This window comes from Cuculus canorus, chromosome 7 (genome assembly GCF_017976375.1).
Source record: "Cuculus canorus isolate bCucCan1 chromosome 7, bCucCan1.pri, whole genome shotgun sequence".
NCBI classification, from domain to species: Eukaryota; Metazoa; Chordata; class Aves; order Cuculiformes; family Cuculidae; genus Cuculus; species Cuculus canorus.
Window position 1 is genome coordinate 35,341,277 of NC_071407.1, and position 24,311 is coordinate 35,365,587.

At 52.6% G+C, this 24,311-nt stretch overlaps 3 protein-coding genes and 1 non-coding gene across 5 annotated transcripts; 3 read left to right on the forward strand and 1 right to left on the reverse strand.

The window, feature by feature from the left end:
• Positions 1–604: 604 nt before the first annotated feature.
• On the reverse strand, positions 605–4,276 carry EIF4EBP2 (eukaryotic translation initiation factor 4E binding protein 2). Its single transcript, XM_054072265.1, has 3 exons — positions 4,086–4,276; positions 2,912–3,088; positions 605–2,835 (listed from the first exon to the last, which is right to left on the reverse strand). The coding sequence occupies exons 1-3, from the start codon at positions 4,222–4,224 to the stop codon at positions 2,804–2,806; spliced, it is 348 nt and encodes a 115-aa protein (XP_053928240.1). The 5' UTR covers positions 4,225–4,276; the 3' UTR covers positions 605–2,803.
• Positions 4,277–4,798: 522 nt separating this feature from the next.
• TRNAE-UUC (transfer RNA glutamic acid (anticodon UUC)) lies at positions 4,799–4,870 on the forward strand. Its single transcript has one exon. It is a non-coding gene; the product is annotated as a tRNA-Glu (tRNA).
• Positions 4,871–5,373: 503 nt separating this feature from the next.
• Positions 5,374–14,396, forward strand: LRRC20 (leucine rich repeat containing 20). 2 transcript variants are annotated; one of them, XM_054071307.1, is made up of 4 exons: positions 5,374–5,564; positions 6,694–6,843; positions 8,426–8,593; positions 13,649–14,396. In XM_054071307.1, exons 1-4 carry the CDS (start codon positions 5,483–5,485, stop codon positions 13,798–13,800), a joined length of 552 nt encoding a protein of 183 aa, XP_053927282.1. In that variant the 5' UTR covers positions 5,374–5,482; the 3' UTR covers positions 13,801–14,396. The 2 variants fall into 2 exon arrangements, with proteins under 2 accessions (XP_053927282.1, XP_053927281.1); XM_054071306.1 differs by lacking the exon at positions 13,649–14,396 and adding an exon at positions 8,738–11,739 and having other exon boundaries at positions 5,395–5,564.
• A 940-nt stretch (positions 14,397–15,336) lies between these two features.
• NPFFR1 (neuropeptide FF receptor 1) lies at positions 15,337–24,197 on the forward strand. Its single transcript, XM_054071304.1, has 4 exons — positions 15,337–16,163; positions 19,998–20,294; positions 21,164–21,263; positions 21,591–24,197. Exons 1-4 carry the CDS (start codon positions 16,130–16,132, stop codon positions 22,393–22,395), a joined length of 1,236 nt encoding a protein of 411 aa, XP_053927279.1. The 5' UTR covers positions 15,337–16,129; the 3' UTR covers positions 22,396–24,197.
• The last annotated feature ends 114 nt before the right edge of the window (positions 24,198–24,311 follow it).

Sequence of the window (24,311 nt, forward strand, 5' to 3'; positions counted from 1 at the left end):
AGGGATGGGTGCTGCGCTGGGGTACAGTCCTTTTGGCATCGGCTGGAAGGGGTGACTCGGGGTGGACCCCCAGGCGGATGCAAGCATGCATGTAGCAGCACTGTGTGAAATTGCTGGCAAATTACAATTTCAGCTCAGGGGGTTATTTGCACACTTGAAGTCTGGGTTGGAGGCGTCCCAAGTGGGACTTTCTTCAGCACCTCCAGGTCTGTACAGGTTTTTGCACCCAGCAGTGCAGGATAAATTATCAATTTGCAGGAATTTTCTACGAGGGAGACCTTTCTATGGTCTCCCATGGTCTTTCCAATCTTTCCGTACATGAAATTTTGCAGTCAAAAGCCTTCTTAACCCTTGCCTGTTGGTTTTGGGTTTGATCATCTCCTGCTCTTCATAACACGAAGTTATGCCCAGTGAGAGGCAGGGGCTCACTCCTGATTTACCGTCCCTGGCCTGAATCACCTTTTTCCCAAATAAAAAATTTGGAAAGCAACTCACCTAAAGAATTGGTGGGGGAGAAGGGGGCAAGATAAAATATAAAGGAAGGACGATGATGAATCACAGTCAGAAGAAACTTCCGCCACCTCAATTTAACAGAACGAAGATCTTTATTGATCTCACTGTAACAGCAACCACTGGCAAGGAGCTTTTCTCCTCCAAACACCTGCTTGGAAACAGTAAAAAATCCCAAATCTATACCTTGACTAGCAGAGGAGCTGCCCCAGCAAGCACTCCCTCCTTGCTCTTCAGCCCTGAGACTGATTCTAAAACAGAACCAGGAGAAATTCGCTGGGACAGGGAACGGGGATGAAAGGAGGTCAGGAAAGGGGGCATTTAGAAAAAAAAAAAGTGGTTTCCCACTGGCTTCTGTCCGTAAGTTAAGTTATCCTCAGACATTTTCTATTTTCTTTTTCGGCTTGGAGAGCAGGTTTCCCAAAAGGAGTCGCTGTGCCGAGGGCGCTGGGTCCCTGCATCCACATTGGCCATCTCTGCCCTGCAAAGCATGTCCTCAGCCCCTGCCCCTGCTGCTCCCTCATTCCAAGGACCTAACAGACCCCCTAGGATCTTTGCTTTAAGGAAAATATATTTATTTATATATAATATATATATTTGTGTGTGTCTTTATCACCACCCACCCACACGCATATACATATTTCTACTTGCACTCACTCACTCGTGCGCCTACAAAGACCGGCTACAAGTTCATATTGCATCCCACTGAGCGCTACCCGTGCAAGGGAAAGGATGGGAAAGACATCCCACTCCCTTGGGGTTTCTTTTGTTTTTGCTTTTTCACCCCAGAATGAGTGGCAGCCCCACAAGAAAAGCAGCTGGAAGATGGGAGCTCACACCCAGCCGCCACGCACCAAGCACACCTAGAGAAATAAATTACCAGACGGAAAGTGCACAAAGCCTGCAGCACGTATGCCACCCCCTCTGCAGGCAAAGGGTCCCCGGGGCTGGGGGGAGACCCTGGCGAGGGAGGGATGGAGCAGGCACTCAGGTGGGGGCTGATAAAATGGCACTTGAGAAGGTTACAAAGCTGTTCACAGCTCCCAATAGGCAGTAAAAACAAAACAAAACAAAAAAAATAGGCAGGCTAATGGGCTCAGGGGGCAGAACACGGCACGGCCGCGGCATCCCCTGCCACACACGCCCTCACCAAACGCTGCTCTTCAAGGTGAGAGTCACATCGAGAGAGGAAGGGAAAAAAAAAAAATCAATCCCATTTCCAGGGGTTTTTAGATGCTAGGCACAGGCAGGACAGCCACGATGTGCCAGGCTGGTGAAGCTGCCAGCAGCAGGGAGTTCAACGTGGAGACACTTTATCCACGGCAGCATGAGGCAGCCAGGGGAAGCCCTGGCACAAAAAGCAAGTGGAAGACAGCACCGATGCCAGCACCCGGAGAGCCCCAGCAGCAGCAGCACGTCCCTGCAGCGCCTCACCAGTGAGCCCCCGCATTCCCCCTGGGCACCCAGGTATACCTGAGACATCCAACGGGTGCCCAGGGATTTTGCTCTGGTATTATTCACATTTTAAAGGGGGAAGATTAAAAAGAACAATAGCACTAGGAAGCACTTTCCCAGGGACGCTTATCCCCAGCCCAAAAAAAGAAGCGCTGCCAGTAAAGTGCCCCTTTTTAGTACCAAAAAAATATAAAAGCATGGGAATTTTTGTAATATATGGCTACGTCGCTCTGAGTCCTGGCAGGTCGGGGATGCAGCCCCCAGTCAAAGGACCAAGAAGAAATCCAAGCAGGAGAAGGATGCGGGCACCCAGAGCACCGAAGGGAATGGGCTGCCAGTATTGTCCTCCCCTGAATGCCAGCAGGTCCTGGGGCACCAAAGCATGCAAGTGAGTGAACGGTTTCAGGAGCACTTTCCTCTTCCTCCCAAGAGGCTGCTCAAATTTTCTGGGAGAAGGGGGAAAGGGAGTGACACAGCTCCAGATCACCAAGCTGCCAGCAACAGCAGGTTTTTGGTAAAAGAAGGAGTTTTTTTTTCAGGGGGAGCAAGAGGCAAAGGGATGTTTTAAAAACAAGGGCGGTGATCAGGCTGCCGGCGGGCAGAGGAGGAGGAATAAGGGCTGAATCAGGAAGGGATGCTCCATCCGGCACATGCTGGGACCAGTCACCCACAAAAGGGAAGAAGCCAGAGCCGTGCTCCCCAGAAAGAGGGGAGGAGGCAGGCAGGGAAGGGGATGCCAACAGGGACTGCTGCTGCCTCTGTCTTGCCAGGATGGATCCTGTTAAGCCGAATGGGTGTGCACAGGTCTGGGGAGTTGCTGCCTCTCCGTGGTTCTTGCTCAGATATCCATCTCGAACTGAGCATCGTCCCCTGATAAGAAGCAAGGAGAGACATGTTAGGGGAGTCACCCCCCACCCCATATCCCCCCAACCCAAAGGTCTCTTACCCATGGATGGCTTCCCTTCCTGGTGATTCAGGCTGTTGGCATCAGCTTTGGGCTCCTCGCTGGCTGAGCCAGGGCTGGTGACACCAGGAATATTGGGGAGGTGACAAGGTGGGGTCTGGGCCATGGGGGAGTTACGGCGGTCCAGCAGGAACTTGCGGTCATAGATGATCCGGGTGCCTGGAGGTGGAGGATGAAAGGAGGATGAGCGGGATCCGGTTCAGCAGTACTTGTTTGCAGAAGGAGTCTCCCGGCAGGACAGGAGCCCTGGGCAAGGACCTTGGCCAAGCACAAGCGGGGAGAGAACGGGGGTGCATGCTGCCGCTCTGCCCGCTCTTATCAGGGCACAGCGGGTGATAATTCCACACTGGATAAACACCCGCGGTGGCACCTGGGTACCAGCTGCTGCTTGCCACTGTCCCAGCGCAGAGGCCTGGCAAACTCATGGAAGTGGTGGGAACGCATCCCAGGCACGCCGAGGGTTGCAGTGCCCCGAAATGTCCCCCGTGGCCCCCTCCCTGGCAGGGGGGACAAGGGACGCTCTGACCCCGGGTCAAAGCACGATGGGGCAAAGCCCCCACCCCTCACTGCTGATGGCCCATGGGGTGCTGAGCCCCTGGTGCCGGTGTCCCACCAGGACCAGCGGCCACCCGGTAGAATCCTAGAATCACCAGGTTAGAAAAGACCTTTGAGACTGAGCTCAGCTGTCTTGGTGCCCTCCTAAACTCTTGTGCCTAAGCACTTCATCTCCCCATCTTTTAACTCCCTGCCTGGAGGGGGAACTCGGCAGCTCCCTGGGCAGCTGCTCCAGAGCCCTTTGGGGGAAGAGATTAAGGTCCAATCTGAACCTCCCTTGGTGCTACTGAGGCCGCTGCCTCTTGTGGTGCCCCTTGGGAGAACAGAGCACCACCCGCCCGGCTTCGGCCTCCTGTCAGGGCGCTGTGGAGAGCGCTAAGGCGTCCCCTCAGGCTGCTGTGGCGTGGGCTGAAGCCCCCCCTGTTCCGCCAGCGGCTCCAGCAGCCTCGCTGCTCTTGTCTGGAGGCGCTGCAGCCCCTCGAGGTGTATTTTTGGCCCAGGAGCGAAGGCAGCCCTCGCTCGGGGTGGCGGACACCCCGCCCTGCCCGCAGCGCTGCCCCCGGGACACACCGCCATGGGGCTCGATGGGCCCCCCCCGTACCTCCCGGCGTGGTGGAGAAGAGGGTCCCGCCGGGGGTGGTGCAGAAATCCGGCGGCAGCTGCGCCGCGTCGCTCAGCGCGACCGTGCGGGTGGGGATGGCGCGGCTCTCGCTGGGCTGGCGGCCGCCGCGGCACGACATGGCCCCGCGCTATTGTCCCCACGGAGGCGGCGCCGACACCGCCCCCCGCACCGCCCCGCTCCCCCCGCCGCTGCCCTGCTCCTCACGCACCGCCCGTCCCATCGCTCCCCCCGCACCGCCCATCGCTCCTCCTCTATCGCCCGCCCGTCCCCGCGCCGCCCATCGCTCCTCCCTCACCGCCTGTCCATCATTCCTCGCTCCTCCCCCGCCCCCCCATCCCTCCTCCCGCACCGCCCACCGCTCCTCCTACAACTCCGCTGCCCCTCCCATCGCTCCTCCCGCACCGCCTATCCCTCCTCCCGCACCGCCTATCCCTCCTCCGGCACCTCCCCTCCTCCTCCCTCAGCGCCCATCGCTCCTCCCGCACCGCCCATCCATCATTCCTCGCTCCTCCCCCGCACCGCCCACCCCTTCTCCTGCACCTCCCATCGCCCCGCCCCTCTCGCCCCGCCCATCGTTCCCCGCCCCGCCCCTGCCCCGCCCATCGCCTCCCTCTCACCCCCCCCATCCACGGCCACCTCCCCCCCCGCCCCGCAGGGGGCAGGCGCGGGGTCGCGCGGCGCTGGTCGCGCCCTCCCACGTGGTCTAGCGGTGAGGATTCCTGGCTTTCACCCAGGCGGCCCGGGTTCGACTCCCGGCGTGGGAAGAGCCTTTTTTTCCCCTTTCTAGCAAGGAGTAAGGAGCGTCCTGCTCTATGCCGGAGTTCCCACTGCCAGAGGTCCTTCCACGAAAAGTTTTTGGCTGAGCCGAGCTGATCCAAGCAGGCAGGAGAGTTGGTGCATCCTCAAATCCCTAATGTACCAACGCAAAAAGTTGGGAGTCCCGTGCCCTGAGGGCCGCACCAGGGCAAGCGTCCCCATATGCCAAAAGACCGATCTGGAAAGTTGGGAATCCAGTGCCCGCCCTGAGGGCTACACCAGCACTGACGAAGGGGGTGCAGCCCATGTGCCAAATGTTATACCCAAAACCTTGGGAGTCTCGTGCCTTGAGGGCTACATCATCCTCAGATCGCCAGGATCAAACCAGGAAAGGGGATGTATCTCCATATCCCAACCATAGCATCCTGGAAGGTTGGGAATCTCACACCCTGAGGGCCATGCCAGCCCCAGCGCGGCCTCCCTCCCTCCCTCCCCTACAAACGCTGATCCCACTGGTTATTTTTAGCATCCGTCTCCCAGGAGGCCGGAGCAGTTGGTTTCTCCCTCCAGCCGTGGATCCCCCTGGCCAAAGCACGTCCCCAGCGGGACTGGGCGCCCGCATGCAGAAGAGGATGGGCGAGGCGGTGGCCCGGGTGGCCAGGAAGGTGAACGACACGGTGGAGAACAAGACGGATTCCCTGGGTAAGGCCAGTGCTCTGGCTCGGCTGCCGCCTAGGGCCCAGAGAAGGATCGGGTATCCAGGAGCAGGGCTCTATTTTTTGCTGCCGTGATCTATAAAAAGCTTCCGGAACCCTCCCTGAGTGCTCCCACAGCCCTGGGGAAGGGAAAGGCTCTCAGGTCCCCCAGAGTTTGAGTGGGTTCCCAGCAATGGCACCTTCTCCTACAGGACATGGCCCGGGGATAAACTCCTCCTTCCAAGCTCTGATGGGAGCCAGACTTCTGTCCAAACTTGTCCGTTTTTTTCTCATTCTGCAATTTCCACCATTTCTAGCTAATATCCGAGACTGCCGTGCAGTCTCATCAAAAGAGAGATGAAAGCCGCTCATTTTTATTCATGCTGGATTCCCAGCCCTGGGATATAAACCAGTGTACGCTGAGAGTCAGAGCTTCATCACTCAGCCTCTCCATGTCCTCCTGAGCGAGACAGAAAGCGGGGAAGGAAGGAGCTTGTGCAGCCCCTGATGTGGCTTTGGGGAGGGGGCAGGCAGCAGAGTCCAGGCTGAGCATCACAGGGCTGGGATACAGGATCTCCATCCTCTGGGAGGGGAAACAGAAACAATTCAGAGCGAAGCAAAAAATACCAACAGGTGGGAAGCGCAGCTAAATCTGTTTCCCCTCTTTGCTGCTTGCTATGGGACAAGGAGCCACCACCATGAGAAATCCAGCCAGGAGCATGGCTAGGAAAAGCTCTGCTCCACCTCCATCAGCAGAGGAGGAAGTGTCCCTGTGATGCTCAACCTCCCCCAGGGTGTTCAGGCCATAGGATCAGGGAATTACTGACGTTATTAAACATGGATAGACTGGCTGAGGGTTTTTAACAGGATTTTTTTTGCAGCGTGAAGGTAAATGCAACACGGTTTGAGGCTCAACAGCCTTAGAATAGCTGATGGCAACAAACTGTTGATGCTTGTGGAGGTGATTGTAAAGATCTTTGCAATGGAGAGGAGTATGGCAGGGGGCATTACAGCAGCCATGGGTCGCAGCACCCAGATAACGAAATTGAGCTGTAAGGAGTGGAAAACAGGATGGAAAGTGTTGCTCCATCCCAGCTTGGGTGCATTATAAGGTGCTTGGGTCTCTCTGGGAACAGATCTGGCCAACTGCAAGCTGATGACCTTCCCCGTTGGCATCTACAAAGCCATGAGGAGCGTTACCGAGGGAATCCACTGCATCTCCCTGGCAAACAACGAACTGAAGTCCCTCACCAGCCGATTCGTCACCACCTTCAGCCAGTTGAGAGGTAACGAACAGCCCCACTGCCTCATAACTGCCACTTCCAAACCCCCAGGACCCACCAAAGAGCCCCCAGGTTGCTGCAGAGGGAACACGGCACCAGAGAGTTTCCTCAACACAGTTTTTGCTCTTCTGTCCTCGCACCTCATTCCAAGCACTAGTTCAGACCTCCTAAAATCCATTTTCCTGTACCCTTACTGGCCTTTGCAGGAAGAAGACCCTGGTTTTGCTTTCAACTACCCTCCCAAACTCATGGCCTGCCACCTTCAGCCCCTTTTGGCAGCATCCAGGCTGCTGTAGTGTCCCTCAACCTCTTCAAGCTCTCTCCAAGCATGGGGCTGGCAATGAAAGAGGATGGGAAAGGCAGCCTGGGCATGGCTGAGATGGGGCATTTCAGGCTACAGAAGGTGTGCTGGCTAATTAGCCTCCATCCTGAGACATCAGCGATAATTGCTCACCCTTCCACTTGCTGCGGGAGACAGAAACAATGCGTGGCCAGTGCCATGGGGACAAATCCCCGTGGAGCCCTATGACAGCAGCCAGAAGCTAATCTGCTAAAACATGGTCATGCAAGCACCCAGAGCATTCAGCGTTGTGGTTTTGAATCCTCAGGAGTGCACCAGGGCTTTGCCTGCCTGCAGTAGCACCCAGGGCTCTGGTAGTGTTTAAAAGCAGATGTTTAGCTCATACAATGTACTGCACGAGCGCTGCCGTGACAGGAGCTGGAGCATCATCCGTGAAAACTCCTCTCCACTGGAGATAAGAAACATATCAAGCAAAGGAAATCAATTTTCATTTTCTAGACAGCACAGTGAGCCCTGTGGGGAAAAAAGTCTCATTTCCTCTTTTCGCTCCACTAGCAAATAAGTCACTCCAGTGATGAATGTGTGCGGCCTCAGCAGGGCTGCTGCAGGGGGGGAGATGCCCCAGGGTGGGGGACAGCCTTGCACCAGCCTGAATAAGGCAGGACCTATAAATACCAGGCATTAGCAAGAGCGGGGCAGCTTGCATGGGTATTTATAGAGCAGAAAGCCCTGTGTCACTGCAGAAGGGTGCTGGGACAGTGGGATTCATGGTGCTTTTCATGAAGGAGTGCTGCTCCCGGACGCACAGGAGCTCATTTCTGAGGAGAAAAACATCACAGAGGGTTAAACTTGGTAGACTAGATATTTTTGCAACATTTCTTCCACTACTCTGTACCTCAGAAAGGGTTCAGGCACGCGAAGACAGAAAGCTAGCCTTAAGCCATGACAAATGTCCGTCGGGGAGGGAATTGCTCTGACTTCACAAAGAAATATTGCTCATTTCTACAGCTGCTGCTTGCAAAATGCTGCACGGGTTTCATTAGGAAAGCACAAGGAAACCAAGAAACATATCGCATAAAGCAATATTCCCAGTAGGCAAAAGTACAATGGCAAATCATGAAGATGAGCAAAAAAATCCCACTTCTGGAGTTGGAATCCCATTGCTGGACCCGGCAGCCCATGAGGGAGAGAGGTTATAAATGAAGCTGTACATTGATTTTTTTTTCCCTATCTTTCCCATCTTCCCCATCCCACCATCTCTCTTCTCTCTTCCCTGAATTGCAGAACTCAATCTGGCAGGCAACTACCTGCACCGCCTGCCCGAGGAGGTCACCTCCCTGCTGCACCTCCGGGCCATCAACCTCTCCCGCAACAGGTTTCGACGCTTCCCTGAGCCCCTGGCTGCTGTCACCACCCTGGAGACCATTGACCTGGAAGAGAACGAGATCACAGGTGAGAAGGACCTTTTCCAGCTGGAGATAAGGATAGGCATCACCCCAGAGCAACTGTACTTCCCAGTGGTGATGCCGATCCACATCCCTGGGCAGTGAGGGATGCTGGCTTGAAGTTTTGCTCATCATCCACCATTCCCTGCAGGTGCAGCTGGGCCAAGGGATGGCTTAGAAAAAGGAGCATGGATTTGGCAGGGGGAAGGGCACACAAGTGCAGAGGAGGTGCTAAAGAGACAGAGCCTCGCTAGCCACTTGCCTTTGCTAAATCCTTGGTCTCCTGGGGCGAAGCTGTTGCAGGCATACGGGGTAAATCAAGCCCCATTCAAGCCACCCTATTCACCATGCTGGGATATGGCTCTCAATGACAGCTCCAGCTGTGACTCAAAATCACCAGATTTAATAAAAAATAGACTTGCTTGCAGGACTCGGGCACTCTACTCTCGCCCAGACCCAACTATGCTGGGCTGGGATGCTTGCTGCTGGTCAAAGTAAGGACACAAGCCTACCTGAACATTTCAAATAGGAGTCATTGCACTACAAAATCTCTTAAAAAAGTGAAATTAAAGAGATGGTAATAGCCGCTCATGCCTCAACGCTGCAGCTGGAGGAAAATCTTTCATGTGCAAAGCTGAAACCTTTGGAGTCCCCCAAAACCAGGCAAAAGGGGCAGCTGTTGCAGATAGATAAAAGGGTGTTTATTTAGGAACGAGCTTTCAAAGAGCTGAGGCTGGAGCATCTCGCAGCCCACGCAGACCCCTGGGGACTACAATATCAAGTCCACTCAATTTTGCTGTTTTATCTGGGATGGCTTCAGCTGCTGCTGGGAAAGCTGCTCCTTGCAAAATGGGTTTTATTAACAGCATCAGCTGCTCCCTGGCCGTGCCTGTAGAAATGCAAGACATTGAATAGTGCTTCCTCGCCCTCCGTAAGAGCCAGCAAAAGATGTGGAGTTTTTTTCACCCATTTTTTTCTCCTACCTCCCAGAGAGAGCTGCCTTTCTCTTAGTTACCTCCACCACCGTTTGACCAACTTCAGTCAGACTTAATGAAGGAGCCAAGGTCTTCAAACTTCCTATTTCCCATGCTTTTTGTGCAAGTAGGCTGCAGCAGGAAGACAATATGAGGGTTTTGTGTTTATAAATATATAGGCATTTTTATCTACTGATGCAGTTTATATATTATTTATGAGCTTGTTTTTATATACAGATTTTCCTCCCACGCTAGCCTGGTGCAATAGGGAAAGAATAGCTAGGGAGAACCCATCAGCTTGAATTTAACTGGCACAAATTTTGATTTTTCTTTAACAGCCAAGTAAGGTGTGACTCTTTTGCACATGGGAATATGGGCAGCAGGACACTCTTTTCATCCCAGAAGATCTTGGGCCAGGCTGTAGGAAGTAGCATCTTCTCTTTTGCCTCTGCCTGTGTATACAACTCACTTCAGCTAGCTGAGGACCATGTTTTAGCAGCAGGGTCTCATGAGGAGCAACTGGCATGTTCTTGAAGAAGTTGTTGAGGCACCTGCAAGTTCACCCTGGTACTGTTCTCCAGCCAGCTCAGCATAGCTGCCTCTTATAGTTTGAGACCCAGGTTGCCCCACTTAACCCAATAACAAGTTGAGGACCCTGTTCTGGATAAAAGACCAGATAAAAGGCAAGGGAAAGACACTCCACAAACTGTGCATAGGAGATGAAGGTTGCAGATGGACTATGGCTTTTTTCCATCAGCATGAAGGTTAAAAATGGTTTGGATTTTGGTGATAGCACAGCCATGTGCCATTCCTGGTCCTGCCCATCCTCCTCTGCCCTCTCAGTGATGCTGAAGGAGATGATAACTGGACTACAAAACAGACTGAAAGCACCTGCTTTTAAGAGCTGAGTCACCTACTAAGGCGTATTGAACTGCAGCTGGAGATGGTAGGCAAAGTTTTCTAGCTAAAGAGGAATAAAATGAGATTAATTAATGCCTGTGGGCTCTGAAAGGAGACATCTAGTGCCATGAACTGCCCTGTTCATCTCAATGAGAATGAATCATAGAATCTTCTAGGCTGGAAAAGACACTGAAGATCATTAAGTCCAACCCTTAACCTAACCCTGCCAAGTCCACCACTAAACCATGTCTCTAAGCACTGCACTTACCTTTTAAATACCTCCAGGGATGGTAACTTAACCAATTCCCTGGCCAGCCTGTTCCAGTGCTTGATTACCCTCTGGGGGAAGAAATTATTCCTAACATCCAATCTAAAACTCCACTGGTGCAACCTGAGGCCATTTCCTCTCATCCTATCACTTAAGACTTGCAGAAGAGACCAACAGCCACCTTGCTACAGCCTACTTTCAGGGATTTGTAAAGAGTGATGAGGTTTCCCCTCAGCTTCCTCTTCTCCAGGCTAAACAACCCCAGTTCCCTCGGACATTCCCCAAATGATTTGTTCTCCAGACCCTTCACCAGCCATTTCACCCTTCTTTGGATGTTCTCCAGCACCTCAATGTCTTTCTTGTAGTGAGAGGCCCAAAACTGAACACAGGATTCAAGGTGCAGCCTCACCAGTGCCAAGTACATAGGCATGAACACTGCCCTACTCCTCCTGGCCACACTATTTCTGGTAAAAACCAGGATGCCATTGGCCTTCTTGGCCACCCGGGCACACTGCTGGCTCATGTTCAGCTGCTGTCAACCAGCACCCTCAGGTCCTTCTCTGCCAGGCAGCTTTCCAGCCACTATTCCCCAAACCTGTAGTGTTGCATGGTTTTGTTGTGGCCCAAGTGCAGGACTCTGCACTTGATCTTGTTGAACCCCATCCCATCAGGCTCCACCTCATCAATCCAGCCTATCCAGATCCCTCTGTAGAACCTTTCTTCCCTCAAGCAGATCAACACTCCTGCACAACTTGGTGTCACCTACAAACTTACTGAAGGTGCACTCCATCCCCTCATCCAGACCATTGATAAAGATATTAAACAAGACTGGCTCCAAAACTGAGCCTTGGGAAATATCATTTGTGCCTAGATGCCAACTGGGCACAATATATTAGTGTCAGTGTTTTTAATGCTTTCTCTTTAGTTAGAGTGATATCAAATTAGAATTTTCAGCTTCCAAACCCATGGGTTTTTTTGGTGGTGTCAACCTACAGTTTTTCTTTCCCTCATTCCTTCCTAGTGGTTTAATGCAGAAGATGTTGAGGCAGCAAGAGGGGATGTTGGAGACCACTGCTGAGGCTGAGTAGGTTGCTGCTGGGAGCAACTGCGGCTAATTTTCTGTTCCTGAGCATGACAGTGCCACTCTTCATTTGGGATAATGGCATGGAAAATGCATTTTTGTTAACAGCCGCGGAGGAGCCAGCGAGTGGATTTCCAGCAGGTTTGGAGGAGGCTGGCAGGAGCTGGTGGCCACCAAAGGATGTGGGTAATGACCAGGAATCAGCTCCGCTGAGCTGAACAAGATACTTTGCCCGTTAATATGCAGCCATACATGGCTGTGAGACCTTCAGGGCTGTTAGTGTTCATTACTCATCTTCTCACTCATCTTCTCAGTTGCCTCAGCAGCCCTCTCATGTGTATCAAGTGCATCTCCTCAGATGCCTCAGCAGCCCTTTCATCTGAAGGAGTTGGTTTTGTCATTCACTTGTAATCATATTCTGACCTGAGAAAATCACTGTGTGCTTTAATTATGAAAAAGTGGGATATTTTTCCTTTTTTTTTTTTTGTCTAACTGGTGAAGCCAACATGAATCATTCAGGCTCAAGCATGACTGCCTTATCCATTGGGGAGCTGGCAAGTGACGCTTCGGGTTGCTGATAGAGGAGTCTGTGGCTCCCACCACGCGGCTGTAAAGCTATAGACTGCGCTGCGTTCCCTGCCTGCTGCTTCATACCCGGCTGAGTCACTGCTCCTTACCTTAAATTAAGCCACAGAGCTGGGCTGTTCTACCCTAAGCGAGGCTTGCTCCTTAAAATGTATCCATCAACTACCTGAATTTCAGCAAACTGGGGGTTTATCATTCTGCACAGCCACAGGGGATCATCGAACGGGAAGATCTATTCAAATAAAAATAGATTTTGCACATCACAGGTAAAAAAAGTGCAAAATTATACAGGGGGACAGTGAACAAATCCATTTTAAAGAGGAGGTATAAAAAATCGATGTGAAGCTCAGCCTCATGAGAGAGATGCGCTGCTAAGAAATACGTGTCTTACAGAAAATAACGCTGCTCTCTGGAGGACAGAGGGAAAAAAAAGCCGTCAAGGTGTTTGAGTCTTTTTTCCCGTACAAAATAATTTCTGTGATTTAAAAATCGCCTGCCCTACCATAATTACAACACCCCAATTCTACTCCAAGTATTGGCAGAAGAAATCACAGCTAGGGATATGGAAGGCTGTTGTCATTTTGGTGGCAAAGCTTAAAAGAATCTGTTCTTGGTAAACTCAGGCAGGTGGGCTTTTCAATCCCAAAATATTGCGATTTGTCCCAAAAAGCTGACTATCATCTTTTAATGATCTTAAAGGTTAGGAGTTCGTATCAATCTTGTTCTTCTGCTCTCCGTGGATTCACATTGGGACCATCCACGAGATCTGCACCTTTTTTTTTTTTTAACATAAACTTCTTTCTAAATGAAAACACTCAAATTCCTGGAAACTACAAAATAGGAGGGTGCCCAGTGGTGGCCAAGAGCCATTTTGCAGCCCATCCAAAAAGGGCAAAGAGCATGTGCTCTCCTGTTAGCCTGGCGAGGGCTCCTGGGCATTGCAACGCTGAGGATAAAATAGGGGAATAAGACTTTAAATACCAGTTCAACAAACCAGTGGGATTTTTTTTTAGGACTGGGAGAACTGGAAGGGAGTGTCCAGGTTGAACATCATGATGCTTGCACCTTACCAGGACACTTGCTTGGTAGTCGTATCATTTAATATTGTATTACATTGCTGGTTTGATAAAAGCCTGGAGACCAGAAGGAGCAGGGTTTGCTTTGGGATGCCCATCTTGCTGAGGATTTTGTCCTCCAGATTCCCCAGTAGCCGACAATGGGATGGATGCTCACCCTCGGTGCCCTCTTTTGCAGAGGTGCCAGTGGAGAAGCTGGCTTCCATGGCATCGCTGCGGAGCCTCAACCTGCGGGAGAACCCCGTTGGCCCCGAAGTGCGGCTGCTCGTCCGGCCCCTGGTCCCCTTCGACCTGCTGCTGTCACCAGAGAAGCCCATCCCTGAAGCCTGAGAGGGTCTCAGGGTGCCCATGCGGAGCTGAGTGAGCTCTCCCAAGGGGCATCTACCTGTGAGAGAGGTTTGGCTTAGGTCAGTCCCTGCTAGGCTGCTATTTCTGTTCCAAACCCACAGCGGGGCAGCCAGTCCCTCTTTTGTTTCCTTAATAAAAAGCGAGCAGCAGGGTTCCTCCACGAAGGGATGGCTCAGCCATCTCTGGAGCCAGGGAATCTCCTGCTTTGTGTTTTGCCAAGCGCTTGAGGAGGAAGTGGAGCTGGAATGCACGCCGTGCAAGGTTTGGATAAAAGTGGGGGAGGTGGATGCTTGGCTGCATCCATCCTGCCTGGCCAGTGATGGGAAGGGAGCATCTGCTGCCCTGCTCCAGCACCAGGATGGCAACCATAAAGGTTCTCCCTCAAATTACTGGTATGGGAATGTGCCAAATGCCTGAATAAATATTTTCCTGTTACGTGTGGGAGATTTTATTGTATTCAAATATAGGAGTTATCAATTCTCTTCTCCTTAAAGAAGTCTTCTTTGCAGATCTCCATGGCCACTCCCTGCAGCTCAAGCTCACACCTCCAGCTGAATTCTGAGCAGACCTGAATGGTATTTCTCTGGATTTTCCCAGAGGATTTTTATTTCCAAGGAAATTTTTCCCCCATGGATTTTCACCATGGAAATCAAAGCAACCCAGTGTCAGTAGGTCCCTGCATGCTGCTTACTCCATTGGTATCTCAGGAAGCACCTCATGGGTGCTGTGGCTCTTCAAGATGTGCCACTTTCTCTGCCAGGAATAAATGGGCTGTGGGGCTGAGGATACAGCGCTTCTTGGTGGCAGGGAGGCTGGGCACGCTGGTGACCCTCAGCAGCTGTCTGTCTGCAAAAAAACCCCAAAACCAGCTCCTGGGAGAAATCACGGCTGCTATCTCACAATGTCTTGTTTAAACATCTCTCATGTTTGCTTCTTCATGTTTTTAAGGAACAGGTGCTTCCTAGTAGTGTGAGCAGGCTGGGGGCAGCCAGAAATGGTTAAACCTGGAAATATAGCAAGAACTTTAGACTTGCAAAAGCCTAACTTCTTCATGGCTGCAGTCCCTCCAGTGGGGTAACTGCTCTGTCGTGGACTTATCTTTGGCCATAGGTTTTAGAATCATAGAATCATAGAATAGTTTGGATTGGAAGGGACCTTAAAGATCATCCAGTTCCAACCCCCTGCCATGGGCAGGGACACCTCCCACTGGCTCAGGCTGCCCAAGGCTCATCCAACCTGGCCTGGAACACCTCCAGGGATGGGGCAGCCACAGCTTTCCTGGGCAACCTGGGACAGGGCCTCACCACTCTAATGGTGAAGAAATTCTTCCTAATGTCCAGTCTAAATCTGCCCCTCTCCAGTTTATACCCATTGCCCCTGGTCCTACTCCCACAAGCCTTTATGAATAGCCCCTCTCCAGCTTTCCTGTAGCCCCTTCAGGCACTGGAAGGTCCGCTATAAGGTCTCCTCGGAGCCTTCTCTTCTCCAGGCTGAACAACCCCAACTCTCTCAGCCTGTCCTTGTATGGGAGGTGCTCCAGCCAGGGGGGGTGCTCCAGTTTGACCTCATGCACAGCCACTGATGCTTCAAGATGTACCTTCTCCAGCATGGAGGTGTCGACAACCACAGATGTTTTGAGGTGTCCCTTCTCCATTTTTTTAAGGAACAAACATTTCTCAACAGTGTGAGCTGGCAAGGGGCAGCCAGAAATGGTTAATCCTGGAAAGATGGCAAGACTTTTAGACTTGCCAAAGCCTAACTTTCGCAAACGATCATGGTAAAAGGAGGTTTGTCAGTGTTGGCAGCGATGGAGAAGCTGGAGTCAAGGGCGGCAGCTTTGTGCCAGGACCAGCCTCCCTAAGGACTCCACTGCTTTTCCCCACCGTGTGGGTGATTCCTGAGGACGGGGTTCACCGCCTCCCCCCCCGGGGGTCCCGAGGTGCTTCCATCCCCTGGAATGAGGGATGGAGCACGAGCTGGAGGAGAGAGAAGCACGATTGCCAGCATCACCGCGGGGGCTGCGGGGTGCGAGGGGCACCCGGACCCCGGCCCTCCCCGGGGAGCAAACCCTCTCCGGCTCCGTCCGTGCCCCCCAGCGGCTGCCCCCTCCCCGGGCAGGGGTGGTGCCTGCGGGTCCACCGTATCCATGGCGATGGGAGGCTGTCCCCCCGCCCCCTCTCCGCAGCCGCCGAGCAGCCGCAGCCGGTGCGGCGAGCGGGCAGCGGGCTGAGCCCCGCACCGGGGCACCGGCACAGACCCCCCCCGGCACCCCGGTACCCCGGCACCCCGGCACCCGTGCTGCTCTCCGGCCATGCAGCCCCCGGAGCCCGGCCGGCACGGCGGACGTGAGTACCGAGACCCTATTTATTGTATTTTATCCCTAAAAAGCTTGTCCACTCCCTAATCCCCTCCCGACCCCTGTTCCATCAGCCCAGCCTTCCCCGTGGTTTCCCATGGCCAGGCAGGGAGGTGGGTGCCCCGCTGCCCCCCTTGTCCCCTTGTCACTTTGTCCCCTTGTCACTTGTCCCCTCTCGTCCCCTCCTCACTGCATCAGGGATGAATGGAAGACACCTCCATTCATCCATCCGACACCGACCCAGGTGCTCGGCAGCCCCTTATTTTCCTTTCCTTGTCTTCCACCTCGCTTTTGAAACCCTCTGTGGTCCCTCAGCCGTAGCACACTCACCCACCACCCGGCGATGCTGCAAGACACTGCAACCCAAAGAGATGAAGTCCAGCAAAGTTTCGGGGTTAATTTTGCACGTTTCAGGCAATGTCATTACAGTGTTTGCTATCGCTTCTGCTAATGAAGCCCATTCCTGTGGGTGCATCCGATGCCAAGTGGCTGGAGCATCTTGCCTCAGCAGCCCTGATGCTTCCTTACCTCTCCGAAAGGCTCCTTTTCCCGTGCCTGCAAACGTCCCCAGCACCATTCTGAAGCCCCGCTGGAAACATTTTGGCCAAATCATCTGCCCAGGACAGGGGTGTAGGGGCCAGGCAGGGGTTCCCTGTGTGCCGGAGCCTCAGGGAAACCAGTGGTCCCAGTGGCTGGGGAAAGCATCTTGGCTGACAAGCTGAGCACCAGCACCGGCACACGGGTGGGGGGATGATACAGCCACCCACCATGCAGCAGCTTTGCAGGGCTTTCACAGAGCAGGGCTGACCTGCAGGCAGTTAGGCTGAGCCTTTAAGCAAAAATATGCCATTTTCTGCCTTAAAATTGCAGCTGAGTTTGCCCAGATTAAGTCCTGTCACCACTGCATGACGGCACCCGGCATCCTCCGGCACCCCTGCCTGTGTAAGACTGGGGGAAACCTGAGGGTGCATGCTGAGCAGATCCGCTCCCTGCTCATCTGTACTGACAAAACACCATCTCCCCATCTTCAGGATCTTTCACGGTCCCAGATAATGATCATAATTTTTCATGATTATCACTTTATACCTAAGGGGAGGGCAGGGTTTCCTCCTCCCCAGCCCATCTCCCTCAGGTCCTGCAGCTTTGCTGAGGAGAAGAAGATTTGAGAGGATTTCAAATTGCAAACCTCAGAAGCACATGGAGAAGCAACAGCAGACACCCAGGAGCAAGGATGCTTCCAGGCCACGGTGCCAGAGACCACATGGACAAGGCTCCCACACAGCTCCGATGTTGCCATGTCGGGACATGAATTTCTCTTCCTTGCATCACCCATAAAAAAATCTCATAAGAAGATGTCTTCTGTGCTGCTTTAATTCCTCATCAGTACAATGATATAAGTAAAAATTTAAAAAAAATGAAATAAAATAAAATAATAACGATATAAAAGAATAATTAAGGCAAAGTGCTGAAGTACGCAACGAAGACACTTGTGGAGGCACTGAGATGATCCCAGCAGGACTTGTCCCAGCCAGGCTAGTGCCATGGTTTAACCCCAGCTGGCAACTGAGCCCCACAGAGCCATTTGCTCACTCCCCCTCGATGGGATGGAGGAGAGAATTGAGGGAGAGTGAGAAAACTTGTGGGTTCAGATAAAGACAGTTTCATTGGGAAAGCAAAAGCTGCACGCACAAGCAAAGCAAAAGAAGGAATTCGTTCTCTCCTTTTCACCAGCAGCCGTCTCCAGGAAAGCAGGGCTCCATCACATGTCACGGTTACTTGGGAAGACAAATGTCATCACTCCAAATGTCCCCCTTTTCCATCTTCTTCCCCAGCTTTATGCGCTGAGCATGACATCCTATGGTCTGGAATATCCCTTCGGTCAGTCGAATCAGCTGTCCCAGCTGTGCTCTACTTCTTGTGCCCCCCCAGCCTGCTCACTGGTGGGGTGGGGTGAGGAGCAGAACAGGCCTTCACCCTGTGTAAACCCTGCTCAGCAGTGACTGAAACATCCTCAAATTATCACACTGTTTCCAGCACAGATCCAGAACACAGCGCCATCCTAGATACCACAAAGAAAATTAACTCTACCCCAGTCAAAGCCAGCACATTCTCCACCTCTTATCCCATACCGTTCATGTCATGCTCAGGTCTCGCACTATGCAATATAACTTCATTTCATTCCATCCTTTGATAGAATATCAATGAATGACCTCATTCCCTCAGCTTATGGACCACCCCTCTGAAATGTCTGTAAAACATCCATAAATGTTCACAAAATGTCCACTGAGTTCTTTTAGTCCATGACTTCAGGCTTCATCGATTAAGGTGGTCACTCGGGACAGAAGAAGTGGTATGTTGTGTTGAGTGGCACCAAAGCCACCTCAGGTCAGGCCACTGCAGCACTTGCACTGCTTGTAAGGTTTGTCCGCCACAGGTTTGGGTGGTTCCTGCTATAGCAATTCCTATAAAGTGCAATTCAAATACTGGTTTACAGCACTTTAAAGCTATTTCCATTCCAATCTCCACCTCTGGTCCTTTTGGACCAGACCAAAGGGTTTAACATTGCAATGAACTCCTGCTTTCACCCCTGCTTTGGCTTGGACTCATCCACAGACTGGAGTCCCTTAGTGGTGTCCTTGCTCCAAGTGCAGTTTTATCTATGAGCCACAGTCTCTCCAGGGAAGTGACTGCTGCAGCATAGACTCATCCACAGCCGCAGCAGCTTTGAGGTGCAGCTGTTCCACTGTGGCCTTCTCCATGGGCCACAATGCCTTTGGAGATATACCTGCTCCAGCACGGCCTAACCCACAGCCACAGTCCCTTCAGAAGAAAACCTGCTCCAACCTGGCCTTACCCATGGCTGCAGGGTGTACCTGCTCTGCCATGGGCTTATCTGTGGCCACAGGCTTTGAGGTGCTCCAGCGTGACCTCATGCACAGCCACTGATGCTTCAGGGTGTACCTTCTCCAACATGGATACGTCCACAACCACAGATGTTTTGAGGTGTCCCGTCTCCAGTGTGGACTTCTCCTTGGCCACAGTCCCTCCAGAGGTGCACCTGCCATGGCACAGATACAATCCTGGCCACAGAAGCTATGAGATGTACCTGCTTGACTTGGGCTTATCCATAGCTACAGATGCTTCTTCCAGATGGATTCATGCACAGGCCACAGCTCAGCATCACACAGCCACTTGCTCACTCCCCTCTGGCGGGATAGGGGAGAGAATTGGAAGAGTGAAAGTGAGAAAACTCGTGGGTTGAGATAAAGACAGTCTCACAGCAAAAGTTGCATGCACAAGCAAAGCAAAATAAGGAATTCATTCACCATTCCCCAGAGGCAGACAGGTGTTCAGTCATCTCCAGGTAAGCAGGCCTCCATCACATGTCATGGTTACTTTGGAAGACAAACGTCATGGCTCTGGATGTCACCCCTTGCTTCTTCTTCCCCAGCTTTATATGCTAAGTATGACATCCTATGGTCTGGGATATCCCTTGAGTCAGTGGGGTGAGTTGTCCTGCCTCACAACCTCTCACGCACCCCAGCCTGCTCGCTGGCAGGGCAGTGTCAGAGATGGCCTTGGCCATGTAAATCCAGCTCAGCAGAGATTATAACATCCCTGTGTTATCACACTGTCTCCAGCACAAACCCAAAACATGGCCCCATAGCGGCTACTGTGAAGAAAATTAACTCTACATCCACTAAAAGCAGAAGAGCTGGGCACCGGAATAAATATGAACACCTGTCTCAGAGGTAATAAAGAAATGAAGGGAATAATCGCTTTATCCTCTTCCAGCTTCATTCTCCTGCCTTCCCTTCCCCAGGCCCTTCCAATGGCAGCTGGCCATACTCCATCACAAGTGAGGGCCACCTCCTGACGGAGAACTACACCTTCTCAGCGTACTACCAGCACTCCTCTCCTGTGGCTGCCATGTTCATCCTGGCCTACACCTTCATATTCCTCATGTGCATGATCGGCAACATCCTGGTGTGCTTCATCGTGGTGAAGAACCGTCAGATGCGGACGGTCACCAACGTGTTCATCCTCAACCTGGCCATCAGCGACCTGCTGGTGGGCATCTTCTGCATGCCCACCACGTTGGTGGACAACCTCATCACCGGTGAGCGGGGCAGCAGAGAGGCAAGGCATAAGGTGGGCAGAGAAAGAGGTAGGGAACATGACCCACCTTCTGCCCCCACAGATCAGGCCACTCCATGGGTGATCTTTTTGCTTAGGATGAGGAGGGCAGGTGGTGGCCATTCAACCAGATCTGAGGAAAGATATCTTTTAATTTAGAGCTACTGTTTCAGGGGGGTAGGAAGTCCTTTTTTTTCTGAATTTTTGACATTTTTGGCAAAATAAGTATGACCTCACCACTGCATTTATGTATTTATTTAAAGTTCAGCTATTCTCCATCAAGAAACACCGAAAAAAACCCCACTCTTCTTCTTGCATCAATATTCTCCTGTGCTGGTTCTGCTCTGCCAGTTGACCTTTCTAAAGATAAAAAGCAACACTGGCACAGTTGGCAGAGTTTATCCGCAGCGGTAGCCAGGGGATAGGGCAGAATCTGTATTTATTTATTACGGGATGCAATTTATTTACTGCCGACGCATTATGGTCAAGAAACAAAACGAAAGCCCTTCTGACTGAGGATCCCAAGGTCAGTCCTTGGGATGATAAGTGATAACACCTCACGTGATAACACCTCACGTCCTGTGTAAGGGTAGGAGAAGTGACAACCACCATGTTCCTTAAGTTTCTAAGGAGTGTAATAGGCAGCTTTCTTACCAATTTGTTGGTTTTTTTTTCCTCTGAGCATCTGACCTGCTAAAGGCCATCTCTGTATGAGCCAAAAATGCAGCCCAACCTTAGGAGCAGGATTAGCATCCCCACAACGACAAGGTAGATGGGGACTTCTAGAGGAAGCTGCCAATGGACACAGCTGAGCCAAAGGCACCCACAACCTCTATGGTGGTTCCCTTACAGGCTGGCCTTTTGACAACACCATGTGCAAAATGAGTGGCTTGGTGCAGGGCATGTCCGTCTCTGCCTCTGTTTTCACACTGGTGGCCATCGCCGTGGAGAGGTATGTTGGCATGGGGGACATAGGGATGGAGCCCCTCCTCTGCATGTTTGGGTGCCTTGTGAAGTTTTCCATCATGGGAAACCTTCTAGGGGTGTCACAAGTATGACCCATTTCCCCATGAGGACACAAAGCTGTCCATCAGGAATCTTCACCTTGAGCTGAAAATACCAAAGCTGAAGAGATCCCAACCTACCTCTGCCACAAAAAGCCATATGTGAAGAGCAACCCACCTAACCTTCCCTTCCCGGCCCTACATCCTGGGTGCTCTTCTTCCCCGGGGACGTCCCACCATGTGCCCAAAGCCACAAACCATCTACCCTCCTGCAGGTTTCGCTGCATTGTCCACCCCTTCCGGCAGAAGCTGACGCTGAGGAAAGCCCTGGTGACCATTGCCATCATCTGGGTGCTGGCCCTGCTCATCATGTGCCCTGCTGCCATCACACTGACTGTCATCAGGGAGGAGCACCATTTCATGGTGGATACCTACAACAACTCCTATCCCCTTTACTCCTGCTGGGAAGCCTGGCCCGAGACAGGGATGAGGAGGATCTACACCACCATCCTCTTTTCCCACATCTATGTAGCACCCCTCGCCCTCATCGTCATCATGTACACCCGCATTGCCTTCAAGCTCTTCAAGTCAGCAGCACCTGACCGTGGCCAAGGGGAGCCAGAGGGGAGGAGGGTCTCCCGGAGGAAGGCTAAGGTCATCAACATGCTCATCATTGTTGCCCTCTTCTTCTCCCTCTCCTGGCTGCCCCTCTGGACATTGATGCTTCTGACAGACTATGGGCAGCTGAGCGAGGGCCAGCTCCGCCTGGTCACTGTCTACATCTTCCCCTTTGCCCACTGGTTGGCCTTCTTCAACAGCAGCGCCAACCCTATCATCTACGGCTACTTCAACGAGAACTTCCGACGGGGCTTCCAGGAGGCCTTCAGGGCCCCCTTTTGCTCGCCTCACCATCGCCACGGCCACCGCGGGCCCTACACCCCCAGGAGTCATGGCCGTGGGATCCTCTTTGGCACACGCAACCGTGTCTTTGCTCAGGCACGGACCAGCGACTCGCCACCCGCCTCTGAATCAGGACCATTGGCGCCCCGCCACACTGGTGTCCCTGCATGGGATGGATGAGCAGCTATGGCCATCAGGCACTCTGGACCAAGGGCTTGCAGGGTGGGGAATGGGGATTCACCACATCATGGGCCATGAGTTACCAAAATAAAGGTGCGTCCTCCCCACTGCCATGTCCCTGCTTCAGATCCTCTGGTCCTCCCAGCAGCGCCATCCCAAATGAGGGGCAGACGGGGATCACCAGCTGAGTCCCCTGGCACCACAGGCCCCTGTGTCCTACCAGCCCCTCATTTACCCAGGCCCAGCCAGGACACATGGCCAGGGAGCACAGGGAGAGGGGAGTGGGGAGGGACAAAACCTGTGCGAACAGCTGTCCCATGCCATACTTGGCCATGTCATGGACAACTTAGTCCTTTGTTGGACCACACCATGCTGTGCTGGATCAGCCCATGCCATACCGGACCATGCTGTGCTGTGCTGAACCATGCTATCCTATGATGAACCATGTCACTCCATGCTATTGTGGCCATGCTGGACCACATCATGCTGTGCTTGGTCAAGTCATGCCATAATGCACCACACCATGATGTGCTGCAGCATGCCATGCTGCTATGGCCATGCTGGACCACACCATGCTCTGCTGGACCAAGCCACGCCATACTAGACTACAGTGTTCTGTGCTGGACCGAGCCATGCTTTGCTGGACCCTGCAGCATCATGCTGCTGTGGCCACGCTGGACCACACCATGCAGTGCTGGACCAAGCCACACTATGTTGCTGTCTCTGGGCTAGACCACACCATGTTGTGCCAGACCAAGGCATGCCATGCTGGACTGAGCCATGCCATGCTGGACCAAGCTACACCATGTTGCTGTGGCCACGCTAGACCACACCATACATAGAATCATAGAATCATTAGGTTGGAAAAGACCTAATGCCCTCAGTCAACTCCATACTTGACTGAACTAAGCCATACCCTGTGGCCATGCTAGGCCACACCATGCTGTGCTGGGCCAAACCATGCCTTGCTGGACCATACCATGCCACACTGAATCAAGCCACACCATGCTACGCATGCTTCTGCGGCCATGCTGGACCAAGCCATGTCGTGGTGGACTGAGCCATGCCGTGCTGGACCACACCATCCTGTGCTGGATCATGCCATGCTGTGTTGGACCACTCAATTCCATGCTGCTGCGGCCATGCTGGAGCACACCATGAAGTGCTGGACCAAGCCACTGATACTGAAAGTGCTGTCAAACAAACTCTCTAAGAGTTGTTTGGAGTTATAGAAAGCCAACATCCTTTATCAGGTGTGGGCGATGTGAGGGCAGGATCTCCATCGATCACGTGCCACAAGACGAGAGCTAGGGACAGAATGTATTTCCCACTTCCATGCATATGGATAAATTTTCTCAGAAACCTTATGCATATTCTATTACTTTCCAAGGACTAATTTTAAAGTTATTATGAACATCACGACAGTCTGGCTAATTTGGAGCTTCGGAGCCAGCTCTGCCTGACGTTGCGTTTGAGACAGGAAAGGCTGCAGCAGAGGTGACCACAGAGACGTGTTCAGCACAGATCATACCGAACATGTCTCTGAAGATGTGATTTGAAGACATCTGGAATAACACTGCTTGAAAGAAAACAGGCTGAGAGAGTTGGGGTTCTTCAGCCTGGAGAAGAGAAGGCTCCAAGGAGACCTTAGAGCAACCTTCCAGTACCGGAAGGAGCTACAGGAAAGCCGGAGAGGGGCTGTTCATAAAGGCGTGTGGGGATAGAATGAGGGGGAACGGGTACAAACTGGAGAGGGGCAGATTTAGACTGGACATTAGGAAGAATTTCTTCCCCATGAGAGTGGTGAGGCCCTGGCCCAGGTTGCCCAGGGAAGCTGTGGCCATCACGCCCCAACCAAGGCCATGCAGACCCGCACCACCCTCTGCTGAAGCCCCGCCCCGCGCGCGGCCCCGTCC

Coding starts and splice junctions, on each gene's coding strand:
- EIF4EBP2 (XM_054072265.1), bottom strand. CDS start 4,224: ATGTCGTGCCGCGGCGGCCGCCAGCCCAGCGAGAGCCGCGCCATCCCC. Junction 3,089..4,085: donor CTTCTCCACCACGCCGGGAG/GTACGGGGGGGG, acceptor CTCCACCTCCAG/GCACCCGGATCATCTATGAC. Junction 2,836..2,911: donor GGAAGGGAAGCCATCCATGG/GTAAGAGACCTT, acceptor GCTTCTTATCAG/GGGACGATGCTCAGTTCGAG.
- LRRC20 (XM_054071306.1), top strand. CDS start 5,483: ATGCAGAAGAGGATGGGCGAGGCGGTGGCCCGGGTGGCCAGGAAGGTG. Junction 6,844..8,425: donor CACCTTCAGCCAGTTGAGAG/GTAACGAACAGC, acceptor CCTGAATTGCAG/AACTCAATCTGGCAGGCAAC. Junction 8,594..8,737: donor GGAAGAGAACGAGATCACAG/GTGAGAAGGACC, acceptor CATTCCCTGCAG/GTGCAGCTGGGCCAAGGGAT.
- NPFFR1 (XM_054071304.1), top strand. CDS start 16,130: ATGCAGCCCCCGGAGCCCGGCCGGCACGGCGGAC. Junction 16,164..19,997: donor GCCCGGCCGGCACGGCGGAC/GTGAGTACCGAG, acceptor TCCCTTCCCCAG/GCCCTTCCAATGGCAGCTGG. Junction 20,295..21,163: donor GGTGGACAACCTCATCACCG/GTGAGCGGGGCA, acceptor GTTCCCTTACAG/GCTGGCCTTTTGACAACACC.